Here is a 14443-nt window from a genome sequence, read left to right on the forward strand (position 1 = left end):
TGTTGTCCCATAAGAGTTAGTCTCCATTATGTCTGCATTAAAGTTACATGACATGGGCAGTGTAAAACATGACTGCAGATGGGGCACAGTACGTAGCCAGACATAACAGGAAGGGATCAAGGAAGTTCTGGCTCCCAGACATTGCTACTGCTTTGGGGTTCCTTGTTTTCAATATGAAATGACTCTAGCAGGCCCCTGGAAAGAGTTCTGAAGGCATTATATAGATGTGTAATGTATATAGTTATTCTACTCTGATATATATGTTCTTTTTTACTTTTTTTCCCCCCAAAGCACATTTTGGCATCCCTCTTGACAGGGATACTAGGCTCCTGGGTGTGCCAGGTGTAATTAGAATTCTCTTCTTGGAGAAATTGTTCTGTCAAGAGTGGTTTTGATGTGAATTTTCTCTCTAAGTGTTAAATAATTTTGTGATTAATTGCACCAGAGTAGTTGCGACTATTCATTTCCTCTGTTAGGCTAGAAAGGGAAGTGTCTGAAGGAGAGGTGATTATATTTGATAAAAAACTGCAGAACAAAGTCAGTCTGATGAATGAGTAGGCCAATATTTGAGTATTAATAAATGACCTTTTTTTCCCCTCAGTAATAACACTCAGAGAGTTATTTGAATGAGCCAGATATAGAGACTGTTTTGCCAACTACATAGAGAAAATATCACTGATGGTAGGAAAAATTGGGACCAATTAGACTTTCAAGTAAATTGAAAGCTATTGTAGTAGAAAATTTGAAAATTAAATACATGTAATTCTTTCCTTCCTTATTATAGGCACATACATGCATGTATTCACACATACCTCTCTACCTCTGGCTTCAGGTTTTTAGATGCAATCACAGCCTGAAGAGTAAATTGGTAGCTAAATTTACATTTCAGGCTTTTCAAGAAAATGTAAAGCTCAATAAAAATGTGTCTCTGATAAACCCCTTTAAATAGTGGAGATTGTATTTTAAAAGACTGGGGTTTTAATTTAATGGGAAGTAGTATTAAATACTGGCATTGTAGTTTTTCTTCTTGAAGAAATGGTTTCCTTAAACTGGTTTCTAAAGGATTTCATATTCTTTTTCCTCCAATGGTAAAGCTTTTTTAAGCTGCTAGCATATAAAAAAATAGCCATAAAAAAGCTGCTAGCATATAAAAAAATAGCCATAATCATTTTATTAAGTATAAGTGTCATCATTTTTCAAAATAATGTTTTCCAAATGTCCTATGAAACACGTTTACAGTACCTGGAGAGAAAAGAAATTCTGGAGGGTTTCTACAAATCTTAGCAACTGCTGACCATTGCCCTAGTGTGTGATACTGTCACTAACTGACCTGAGTTGTGAATTGAGTTATACTGTATTTCCCTTCTTGCATTCATTAGTTCTTGCTATCCATTTGTTTCAATTTCTGAAAACCTACATATACCACCAGTTTCTTAGCTCTAGGTTCTTGGAGATTTAGGATAATAATCTTCAAATATATAGACTCAGTAACATAAGGCCAGTGTTGTTGATTTTGATTATTATTATTTTTTTTACCACCAACTCAAGCGTTATCTATCTGATCCAGGTGAAGTAGAGCCACAGTTTTTAGCAATATAGTTTTATTTATTTATTTTAAAAATATTTTATTTATTCATGAGAGACACACAGAGAGAGGCAGAGACATAGGCAGAGGGAGAAGCAGGCTCCCTGCCTGATGTGGGACTTGATCCTGGGACCTTGGATCATGCCCTGGGCCAAAGGCAGACGCTCAACCGCTGAGCCATCCAGGCGTCCCAGCAGTATAGTTTTAGAAGGACATTTACAGTCAGATTTTGTTTGAACACTTAGCTTAGACTTTGGTTGAAAGTGTATCGAAGGTAGCTTCTCTGTGCATTTACAGAATTGTCAAAAGATGAGGGATTTTTTTCCATTACTACATTCATTAAAAATGAAGGACATGGAAAAAGGTTTTAGTTTACTTGTTCTTTCCAGGCTGCATCTATTAATTGAGACTGTAATTTATATATTGTAGAGGAAACATATTAGTAGGTATATTTCCATAATTTGGGGATATATAGACTATACGAAGTTAGAAAAAAATAATGCTTTGCAATATTTTTTATGGTGATATTGATCGTTGTGGTTTGGACAGTAGCTTAGATCATGTTACCATAATATTTTGAATCAAAACATTTCATCATTGTAAAGTACAAATACACATGCCTCTAAAACCTCACAGAATGTCAGGCAATAACGTCTTGGGACTTTTCTAAAGAGACACCAGTTATAATTTGCATCTAGGTTTCAAGGAGAAGTGAATTTAACATCTGTTGGTTATGAGCAAAAAAATGAGCTATGTAAAATTTAATGGATAATAGATTATGTTGAAGAGAATCACAAATATGCTCCACATGCTCTGAAAAAGTATTTAATTGACCTCATATATCAATATACTTGCCATTGTTGATGATCACTCATTATCCTAGTGAATAAGTACTTCTGGAAAGTGTACTTCCAGCTTGGATATCGAGTAAGCTGTACAATTCCAATTGGCATTAACAGAATATATCACTAATTCTAGGGATCCTGCTTTGGGATATGTCCCCAAACTTTAGCTGCTTCTGCTTTTGCTATCTTTAAGTTGCTCACTGACTTCACTATAAAGAAATAAAGGGTTTTAACTATAATGATTAATAAATGTCAATTAGATTAAGAAAAAAAGAAATAAGGGAATTAATGTGTGGATATATCAAATAGAGTAGAATATTTTGAGTTTTTCATTTCTCTACAACAATATACTAAGGTAGAGGTTTCAATATATTACCTTTTATCTTACCAATTAAAGGTGGAATCCTAGAATAAAAAGAGAGAAAACTAAAGTTGTAGAATTGCTTTTCTAGATTTATAAGTAGAGAACTTAATTTGCTTTGGTTTCAATTTCATTCTTTGTAAAAATATTGAAAGGAATGATCTTAAAAACTTTTAATTTTGACATAAAACTCTTCATTGTTATTTATTTACCTATTTGAATATGCCTGTAAATGTACTGAAAAAAATTCATTTGAATGACCATTTAATACTTTCAAAATGTCACTTAGCAGGGATATGTAAAGTTTAATGTATGGAGAAAAATTTAATTTATATGAAACTAATTTCTTAATATGGAAATGATATGAAATTCAGTAGAACTTCACTAGAGCAAATTCTGCTTTTGTACTTATAATTTATTGTAGATTTTTAATTGTAATTTGAATCTTCAATAAGTAAAAATAGCTAAAGATTTAAATTTTTTGGTGGTAGAAAAAATATTAGATAAAGTCATATAACATCTTCCTGATACGGATTTGCTCATTTAGCTGATAGTCTTATATTGAGGGTAGAACTATTAAGGTCTTAGTTTAAAGGCAGTTCAGTAATTGAGTATAAAACTAAATATACTGTTTTGTATAGTGTTCAACTGTGATGATTTTTAAAATATGCTGTTAGAGTAAAGCCTACACTCTTTCTTTTAGGATTTTATTTTTGTCTTGAACTCTTTGGCAATAATTTTAAAAATGTATTATAATAATACTTTATAGTTTTTTCAGTTATGCTAAATGAAATGGACAGGAGCAAACTTTTAAACTAAGATGTATTGCTACTCAAACTGTTAATATAGTTCAGTTTTTTGGTCAAATTTTCTGTCAAATCTATGAATCTACATTTTTCTCTTTTTATTTCAGGCATTCCTCGGGTTATCCAATGTAAATTTAGACTTCCTCTGAAATTAATCTGTCTACCAGGTCAGCCTTCAAAAACTGCAAGCCACAAACTAACTATTGATACCAACAAATCTCCAGTTAGTCTTCTCAGTCTCTTTCCAGGTAGGACTTTTGAAGTAACATGCCTGTAACATCAGAAATGTTAAGAATTCAGAATGGAATCCTTCATCAGCAGGTAATGATAGGGTAATTATCAGATAATTGTTAAGTCAGAATATAAAAATGCCTCAAAGATTTTTCTCTCTTGTTTGCCTGTTCAAAGGCAAATAGCTTATATCAACAAGGTAATAAGGTATACCTTTTAAGTTTGATTGAAATTATTATAATCATTATTTTGCTTCAGTATTCAGAAATGAAAACATCAAATGTTTCTTTTTAGACTGTGGAATTTTTTGCTTGGAATGTAAATATTTATTATTCATCTTTATTTTAGGTTTTTGACTATGTACCTTTTTAAAGTATATTCTATGCCCGTAAAAAGTAATCTCATAAGTAGATGCTCTTTGTGGTTTTGCTTTCTCCATCAGCTGGAGGGGGCAATTGTTCAGTTCTCTGGCTCTGATCCTTTAGAAAGGGCTTCGTATATAAAGCTTGAATATCACAGTGAATTTGGGGTAATTTGTGAAGGTGTGACTTTCTCCAGGTGTCAGCTTTTCTTTCTGAGTAGCTTAGAAAAGAGAGGTGTTGATTGGATAAGACATCTTTAGTAGCCAGGTTTCTAATGTGTAGCATCTATTAACTTTACTGTGTTGGGGTGGAATTAAAAAAAAAATCTTGGAATTAAATCAGCCTTTTTAAATCCCTCATTAAAAATTGGCACTGTTGACTATGATATGCATCCTCACTCTGGCATTAGTGGATAGGATTTAGAATACAAAGAGTATTTTATTTTCCACAAGGTTTAGAAATTTATGGTAAGTCAACTTTTGTGTTATTAACTACTTAAAGTGTTTAAAATTTATTTTTCATTAATTTGAAGTGTTTAAAAAGCTTTATTTATATCTAGCTCAATGAAAAATCTCCAAAGTTAAATACTCTTTATTACAATTAATCTGTTCTGTAGTTTTTTTTTTTTTTTTTAATTTTTATTCATTTATGATAGTCAGAGAGACAGAGAGAGAGGCAGAGACACAGGCAGAGGGAGAAGCAGGCTCCATGCACCGGGAGCCCGACGTGGGATTCGATCCCGGGTCTCCAGGATCGCGCCCTGAGCCAAAGGGAAGCGCCAAACCACTGCGCCACCCAGGGATCCCCTGTGCTGTAGTTTTAATTGAATTTGGATACACACACACACATTGTTAGCAATGTTTTGTAATGTTTGGTGTCTTTATCTTTTCCCTTCCCTTCTCTGAGAAAGTTTTCTCAGAAAACATCTGGGTTATAAAAAGGCAGAAAGAGTCACTATCCTTACAACATCTTATGCAAATGTATTAGTTCCTTGGGTCCCCTATACTGTCCTGGGAATATTTGGAAATTGCATGTTGGACTCTGAGTTTATTGGTACCTTTGAAAAATGTTTAAGACCCTGGCTTCTGAGTTGGTGATCTTTACTGTGGGTGGATGAAAACCCACAGAGATTGAATAAAAATGGATGCTTTTAACCAGAGAGGTAATCTCTGTAAGATATAGATTAGATGGGAAGAACTAAGGAAAGCTTAGACAACTCATCCATTTTCCTACTGATTTTGGGCTAATTGTTTTAGTGTCACAGATTATTTTAGGCTTAGCAGCATATATTTGCTTCTTACTCACTTAAGAAATGGGACTCAATGACAAGTTTTAGAAAAATTTCCCCAAGATCCAGTGTGTATGATTTAGCAGGTTCTATTTTGGAGTTCTTGGATGTGTATTCATATTGGACATGATGGAATCCTGTAATTATTTAAAATAAGTACTCTTGGTACTTTTCCACCTTTTACTTCTTGAGATTGCTTTTCCCTCTTGATGTATATAAGACTTTGTATGTTGATGTCAAGTAAACTTGCTATTGCAAATTATTTTTTAACTGAAGTAAACAAAATTGATGATCTTCATAGAGAAAAAATAAAGCTAGCTGTAAGCTACATCTCTCCCTATTTATTTATTTCAGTTCTTTGTTCTGAGCAAATATAGGTGTATTTAAAATAACTTTTAATTTTTCTTATTACAAAAGAAATGTGAAATTTGAAAATGGACAACCAAAAGGAAAAACAAAAATTCCTGGTAATTCTACCATCCAGCAATGTCTGCTTATGTTCATTACATTTTCCTAATCATTATAAAAAATATCTTTCATTACCCCCAAAGGATTTTACTTTGCATAATGCTGTGAAGTGTCTTTCTATATAATTAGATATTTTATTACATGATTTTAAGGATTGCATAGTATTCTATCATAAATCCATGCTATAAGATCATTTGGCCGGCATTGTTTTTTTTTCAGCATTATTTTTTTGACATAAATATTATTTTCAGTTTGTTAATATTGTAAATATATTGTAGCAGTACTTCTCCAAATTTATTATTTCTTTGATGAATATCTAAAAGTGGATAGAGAGAGAAATAAAGGATAAGAGTATTTTAAAAGCTTCTGAAAATATGTCAAACTGACTAAGCAAAGGGCCCTATCAGTTACCCTATCAGCAGTATTCAAATAGAGGTATCTAGTACCCCAAATCCTTGCCTTTAGAGAATATTATAATTATAAAAAGCTTTAATATGCTTAATGGCTATATATTTACTTATATATATATAGATATCTGGAGTGCTATTGGCTAAATGTTTCTTAAGTACTAAAGATACAGATATAGGGCAGCCCTGGTGGCGCAGCGGTATAGCGCCGCCTGCAGCCCAGGGCGTGATCTGGAGACCCTGGATCGAGTCCCACGTCAGGTTCTCTGCATGGAGCCTGCCTCTCCCTCTGCCTGTGTCTCTGCCTCTCTCTCTCTGCATCTCTATGAATAAATAAATAAAATCTTAAAAAAATAAATATACAGATATAATACATACATATATATGTATGTATATACATGTGTTTGTATATATAGATATATATTCTCCCCACCCTACATATAAAGTGAGGTCCAGAAATGGGCAGTGGAATCTGGTGTAGTGGTTTATGAATGTTATCAAAGACCCGCTTTTTTCTTTCTTTGCACTGTGCCTTCTCTAGTGTGTTGATTGGCCCATGACCATAAACTGCTTCCAATTCAGTCATCATAACTGATTACAAGTCAGGAGGTAAAGAAAAGAGACAGCTATAACAACGACTATAACTTTTATCAGAAAGGCATGTTTCCATAATCTTAGGAAATTTCTACTGGGGTCTCAATAGCCACAATAGTGTTGCATAGCCTCCTGTAGCTGTAAAGGAGACTGGGAACTAATAGACAGGGACTAAGGGAAAAGGGGAATAGATGTTAAATTAGCTGACATTCAGAATATGCTGTGATACCAGTAATTTTACACAAAAACTTTACTTACATGGAATAACAAATAGCATGCCATTTATGCTACTCAAATATATGGTTATCTTTCTTTGTTAATAAATTTATATTTTAATGATACACAATATTCCTTTGTTTGGAGGTACCATGTATATAGTTTTTTTTTTTAATTTTGTACTTCTCCATTTCTCTTTAGAGATTCTTTGAAGACAAATGACTGAGTTAAAGAGTATGCATACTTGAAAACTTTATTTAAATGCCATCCTTCCTTCCAGTATAACCATATCAGGTTATGTGACCAATATCATGGTTCATACTAAGGGTAGCAGATGGATTTTAGAAATTTTTGACATAGTTGGTTGAAAAATGACATTTGCATTTCTAAATTATTAACAGACATTTTGTAATTTTCATTAACTACTTGTATTTTTTTTACTTTTATTCTTTTTTAACATATAAGGTTTACATTTATACATAGTAAAATTTAAGATTTAATTATGTTAATTGCTTTCTTTATAGTTTCAAGTATTGTGTTGTGCTTAGAATGGCCCCTATTTATTAAGATTAAAAGATACTTCGTTATATTTTCTTCTGGTACATTTTAATATACTATTTAATTCTCAAACATATCTCTAGTATATATTTTTTGCTTAAAAAATAAAAACTTGGGCACCTAGGTGGCTCAGTGGTTGAGTGTCCGCCTTTGGCTCAGGTTATGATCCTAGGGTCCTAGAATTGAGTCCTATGTCGAGCTCCCCATAGGGAGCCTGCTTCTCCCTCTTCCTGTGTCTCTGCCTCTCTCTCTCTGTCTCTGTCTCTGTCTCTCATTAAATAAATAAAATCTTAAAAAACCCCAAACTTTATTGGGGGGTATATAGGTGGCTCAGTTGGTTAAGTGACTCTTGGTTTTGGCTCAGCCCACCTGGGGCTCCACTCTGAAGTCTGCTTGAGATTCTTTCCTGTTCCCTTTCCCTCTCCCTCTGCTCTTACCGCTCCCCCCTTGCACTCAGTCTCTCTCTCAACTATATAAATAAATAAAATCTTAAAAAAAAACTTTATTGGATGATAACTTCTATACAAATGTTTAAAGTATACAGTTTGATAAGTTTGGATGTTTGTATGTACCTGTGAAACCATATTCACAGTTACAGTGCTGAAATATCCATCACCTCAAAAAGTTTTCTTTTACTTCATTATAACCCCTTAACCTTCATTCCCAGGCAACCACTGGTTTGCTTTTTGTCACTATAGATTGTTTTGCATTTTCTGGAATTTTATAGGATGGCATTATTCAGCATGTACTCATTTTTTGTCTTTCTCAGTCATTTATCAGATTAAATGAATTGCAGATATTTTCTCCAAGTTTGTGGAGAAACTTATCTTATCTCACCTATATAAGATGGTAAACTTAATTGATAATGTTGTGTGTTTTCTGACTGGCCATTCCCCTGTCTCTGTGTCTTTCCTCAGGTCTACCTATTTCATGAGATATAGCAGCATTTAAATGAGGAATTTTAATAACCCTACAATGGCCTCTACATGTTCAAGTGAAAGAGTCTCATGTCTCTCACTTTAAACCAAAAATCATCCTTTCATTCTTGTAATAGTGTCTTTGGAAGAGCAGAAGTTCTTCATTTTAATAAAGCCTAATTTATCAATTTTTTTCTTTTATAAATCTTGATTCTAACATTGTATCTAAGAAATCTTTCCCTAACTCAATTGTACAAAATTTTTCTTGTATGTTTTTTTCTAGGAGTTTTCTAAATTTACATTTAGATCTCTTTTTCATTTTGAGTTGGTATTTATGTATGGTGTGAGATATGGATAAAATTCTTATTTTTACATATGAGCATCTAATATTCCAGCACTACTTTTGAAAGGACTATCCTTTTTCAGTGGATTGCCTTTGCAACTTTGTTGAAAATCATCTGACTATGTATAATAGGGCTATATAAGTCATCTGAAAAACTATATGTATTTCTACTCTCTTCAGTTTATTCCATTGATCTGTTTGTCTTAGCCCACCAGTATTGCTATATATCAATAGCATAATGTCTTAATTACTATCAATATGTGTATCCAGAAGTCAGGGAGTATAATTTCTTCAACTTCATTCTTCAATTTTCAGTGTTCTCTTGGATATTCTAGATCCTTTGCATTTTCATATGAATCTTAGAATCCATTTACCAGTTTTTAAAAAAATTCCTGTTGGGATTTTGATTGGAATTGGGATTCCATTAAGTATGTTGATCAATTTGGGGAGAAAGAGCATTTAACAATATTGGGCATGGCAAAATTTACTCTTTTATTCTAGTTTCTTAGGATGAAAGTAGAGACCTTCATTTATTTAGGGCTTACTTCATTTTTCTCAATGAGGGTTTCTAGTTTTCAATGTACAGGTCTTAGAAATCTTTTGTCAGATTTATCCCTAAGTATTTAATATATTTTGATGCTATTCCAAGTTATATTGTTTTATTTCAGTTTCAAATAGTGCTTTTCTAGGACAGGCATACCTCATTTTATTGTGCTTTGAATTATTGTGCTTTGCAGATATTGCCTTTTTTACAAATTGAAAGTTTGTGGCAACCCTGGGTCAAGCAGGTCTATTGGCACTATTTTTCCAACAGTATTTGCACACTTCATGTCTCTGTGTCACATTTTGTGAATGAAAATTTTTATTATATTTATTATCATGATGTATGATCAGTGATCTTTGATGTTACTATTATAGTAACTATGAACCACACCTATATAAGATGGTAAACTTAATTGATAATGTTGTGTGTTTTCTGACTGGCCATTCCCCTGTCTCTGTGTCTTTCCTCAGGTCTACCTATTTCATGAGACATAGCAGCATTTAAATGGGGAATTTTAATAACCCTACAATGGCCTCTACATGTTCAAGTGAAAGAGTCTCATGTCTCTCACTTTAAACCAAAAATCAGAAATGATTAAGCTTAAGGAGGAAGGCAGTCACAAAAGCAGAGATAGGTCAAAAGCTAGGCCTTTTGTACCAAATGGGTAGCTACGTTGTGAATGCAAAGGAAAAGTTCTTGAAGGAAAATTAAAAGTCTACTTCAGTAAATACATGAATGATAAGAAAGTGAAACATCTTTATTGCTGGTATGGAGAAACTCTGAGTGGTCTGGATAGAGGATCAAACCAGCTATAACATTCCCATAAGCCAAAACTTAATCTGGGGCAAGTTAACCCTCTTCCATTCTATGAAGGCTGAGAGAGATGAGGGGCAGCAGAAGAAAAGTTTGATTTAGCAGAGGTTAGTTCATGAGATTTAAGGAAAGAAGTCATCTCCATAATATATATGTGCAAAGTGGAAGCAGTGCTGATGTAGAACTGCAGCAAGTTTTCCAGAAGAACTAGCTAAGATAATTAATAAAGGGGGCTATACTAAACAAGTGATTTTCAGTGTAGATGAGACAGCCTTCTATTGGACAAAGATGTCATCTAGGACTTTTATAGCTAGAGAGGAGAAGTCAGTGCCTGGCTTCAAAGTTTCATAAGACAGGCTGACTCTTGTTCGGGGCTAATGCACCTAGTGATTAAGTTGAAGCCAGTGTTTACTTACTGTTCCAAAGATCCTAGGACCCTTAAGAATTCTGCTAAGTCTACTGTACCTGTGTTCTATGGATGGAACAAAAAAGCCTGGATGACAGCACATCTCTTTACAACATAGTTAACTTAATATTTTAAGCCCACTGTTGAGAACTACTGCCCAGAAAAAAATTCCTTTGAAAAAATACTACTGCTTATTGACAGTGTACCTGGTCACCCAAGAGCTCTAATGGAGATGGACAATGAGATTAATATTTTTTTGTGCCTAAAACAATATTTGTTCTGCAGCCATCAATCAAAGAGTCCTTTCACCTTTCAAGTCTTCTTATTTAAAAAAATACATTTCTTGGGGCACATGGGTAGCTCAGTTGGTTAGCGTCTACCTTTTGCTCAGTGTCCTGGGATCAGTCCCCACATCAGGCTCCCTGCTCAGTGGGGAGTCTGCTTCTACCTCCCCCTGCTCATGTGCTTTCTCTTTCTCTCTCTCTCCATTTCTCTCCCTCCCTTCCTCTTTCTCAAATAAATAAATAAAATCTTTTTTAAAAAAAGTAAAGAAAAATACATTTCTTAAGGCTGTAGCTGCTATAGAGAGTGATTTCTCTGATGGATCTGGGAGAAGTTGAAAACCTTCTGGAAAGAATTCACTATTCCAGAACAATTATGATACTTATAAAGAGGTCAAGATACCGACTTGAGCAGCAGTTTAGAACAAGTTGATTCCAGCCCTCATGGGTGACTTGCAGAGGTTCAAGACTTCAATGGGGAAAGTAACTGCAGATGTAGTAGTAATAGCAAGAGAAAACTAGAATTAGAAGTGGAACCTGAAGATGTGGCTGAATTGTGGCAATCTCAAAATAAAGAGATCATAAGGGATGAAAAGTTGCTTCTTATTGATTAGCAAAGAAAGTGGTTTCTTGAGATGGAATCTGTTCCTGGTGAAGATGTTGTGAAGATTGTTGAAATGATAACAAAGGATTTAAAATATTACACAAAATTACTTGATAAAGCGGAGAGAGAGTTTGAGAGGATTGACTCCAATTTTGAAAGAAATTCTATTGTGGGTAAAAATTCTATCAAGCAACATCACATGCTACAGAGAAATCTTTTGTGAAAGGATGTGACAGCTTTCATTGTTGTCTTTTTAAGAAATTGTCACAGCTGTCCAAACCTTCAGCAACCTGGTTGGTCAGTCAACAGCCATCAACACTGAGGCAAGACTCTCCACCAGCAGAAAGTCACAACTTGTTAAAAGCTCAAATGATGTTTAGCATTTTTTAGCAATCAAATATTTTTAATTAAGGTATATACATTGTGTTTTTAGACATAATGTTATTGCACAATTAGTAGGCTATAGTATATAAATTTTATATACTTTCAAAAATTTCATTTGACTTGCTTTATTGCAATATTCTGTGTACTATGGTGGTTTGGAACCAGGCCCACAGTATCTGTGAGATATGCCTATACATAGGAACACAACTGGTTTTTGTGTATCGATCTTATATCATGCAACACATTGTTGAGGGTCCTACTAGCCTTTTTGTATATTTATTCAGATTTTCTGCATAAAGCTTGTTATCTGCAAATGAAAACAATTTTACTTCTTCCTTTCCAATGTAGAGATTCTCTTTGTTTCTTGCTAGCTTTTTATCTTGGCTAGAACCTTTGGGACAATGTTGAATAGAAATGGCAAGACTGGATATTCAGGCTTTCACCATTAAGTGTGTTTAAAAGCTGTTCTACACCATTTGAGGAAGTTCCCTTCTATACCAAGTTTGCTGAAAGTTTGTTTTATATTGTTTTTTTCAATGCTTTTTCTGCATCATTTGAGATATTTATATCACTTTCTTCTTTAGGCTGTTTATAGGTGGATTACACTGATACATTTTTTTGACTTTTAAAATAAAAAAAATTATTTTATTTTTATTTTTTAAAGATCCTATTTATTTATTTGAGAGGGAGAGGAGAGATCACAAACAGTGGGGAGTGGCAGAAGGAGAAGGAGAAGCAGGCTCCCTGCTGAGCAAGGAGCCCAATGAGGGGCTTGATCCCAGGAGATTATGACTGGAGCTGAAGGCAGATGCTTAACTGACTAAGCCACCCAGGTGCCCCTTGCCTTTTCTTAAAGTATAGTTGATGCAATTAGTTTCAGGTGTACAAGATGGTGATTCAACAACTTTATCTATTATGCTATGTTCATAAGTGTGTACATTGATTAATTTTTGGATGTTAGCATAATTGTGCATTTTTTAGATAAATCACACCAAAAGATGTGTTATCCTTTCAACATACTATTTGGTTCAATTTGCTAACCTTTAGTTTAGAATTTTTACATCTGTATTCATGAGGGATATTAATCTATAATTTTATTTCTTTTTTAAAAAAGTTTTATTTACTTGAGAGAGAGAGAGAGAGCTAGAGCACACATGCAAGTGGGAGCAAGAGAGAGAAGAAGAGAATCTCAAGCAGACTCCCTGCTGAGTACAGAGCCTGATGTGAGGCTCATTCTCAAGACCCTGAAATCATGACCTGGGCCAAAATCAAGAGTGGGATGCTTAAATGACCTGAGTTATCCAGGCACCCTGATCTATAATTTTATTTCTATGCAATTATGTGTCATTACTGTGGAGTTTAAAGAATGAGTTGGGAGATACTTTCTTCTTTTCAATTTTTTTGAAGAGTGTGTAGATCTGGTATTATTTCTTGCTTAATATTTGGTAGAATTTACCAGACACCTAAAGTCTTCACCATGGGATATTTTTTTAAAAAATACAAATTCAATCTCTTCAGAAGATAGAAGACTATTCAGGTTATCTATTTCGTATTGTGAGTGAGCCTTGTTAGTTTATGTCTTTCAAGAAATGTGTCCATTTCATCTGAATTGTTGATTTTATTGGATAAGATTGTTCATAATATTTCTATATTATTCTTTTAATATCTGTAGTGATGACAGCTCACTCATTAATTGTAGTGGTAGGGGTGCCTGGGTGGCCCAGTTGATTAAGTTTCTGGCCTGATTTTGGCTCAGGTCATGATCTCAGGGTCAGGAGAATGAGCCCCACTTTGGGCCCCATGCTGGGCATGGAGCCTGCTTAAGATTCTCTCTCTTTTTCCTTCTGTCCCTCCCCTGCTCTCTCTCTCTCTTAAAAAAAAAAATAGTATTGGTAAGTTGTGTCTTTTTTTTTTCCTACCTGATCTAATGATGAGAGTTTTATCTGTCTTTTCAAAAAAATAGCTTTTGGTTTTATTAATTTTTTTCATTTTTTATTTTTTGTTTTCTTCTGGTTTTCCTTTCTTCTGCTTACTTTGGGTTTCATTTACTCTTTTTCTAGTTTCTTAAGGTGAGAGCAGAGGTTATTCTTTTTAAAATGTAGTTGGTTAATATAGAATTTCCTTTAAGTACTGCTTTAATTGCATCCTGTGAATTATAAAATGTTGTGTTTTCATTTTCATTCAGTTTAAAACACTTTTAAACTTCCCCTTTCATTTCTTTTTTGACCTTAGTGTTATTTAGAAGTATGGTATATAGTTTCCAAACACTTGGGGAGTGTCCACAGATCTTTCTGTTATTGACTTGTAACTCAATTTCATTGTGGTAGGAGAGCATACTTTGTATGATTTTAATCCTCTTAAGTTTATTGATACTTATTTAAAGTCTGATCTTATAAATGTTAGGGCTGTATTTACAAACGTCTTGCATGC

At 33.8% G+C, this 14443-nt stretch overlaps 1 protein-coding gene across 15 annotated transcripts in view; it reads left to right on the plus strand.

Moving 5' to 3' along the window:
* Positions 1–14443, plus strand: part of BBS9 (Bardet-Biedl syndrome 9) — a 444745-nt gene that overhangs the window by 210072 nt on the left and 220230 nt on the right. For all 15 annotated transcript variants that reach the window (XR_005983467.1, XR_005983466.1, XM_041727738.1 and 12 more), the window contains one exon: positions 3705–3845. Coding sequence is in view for 13 of the 15 variants with exons in the window: in XM_041727738.1 (XP_041583672.1) it covers positions 3705–3845 (141 nt within the window). In the remaining 2 variants the exon portion in view is untranslated. The remainder of the gene's footprint in view (positions 1–3704; positions 3846–14443) is intronic.

The sequence above is a fragment of the Vulpes lagopus genome, chromosome 13 (assembly GCF_018345385.1).
Source record: "Vulpes lagopus strain Blue_001 chromosome 13, ASM1834538v1, whole genome shotgun sequence".
Classification (NCBI taxonomy): domain Eukaryota; kingdom Metazoa; phylum Chordata; class Mammalia; order Carnivora; family Canidae; genus Vulpes; species Vulpes lagopus.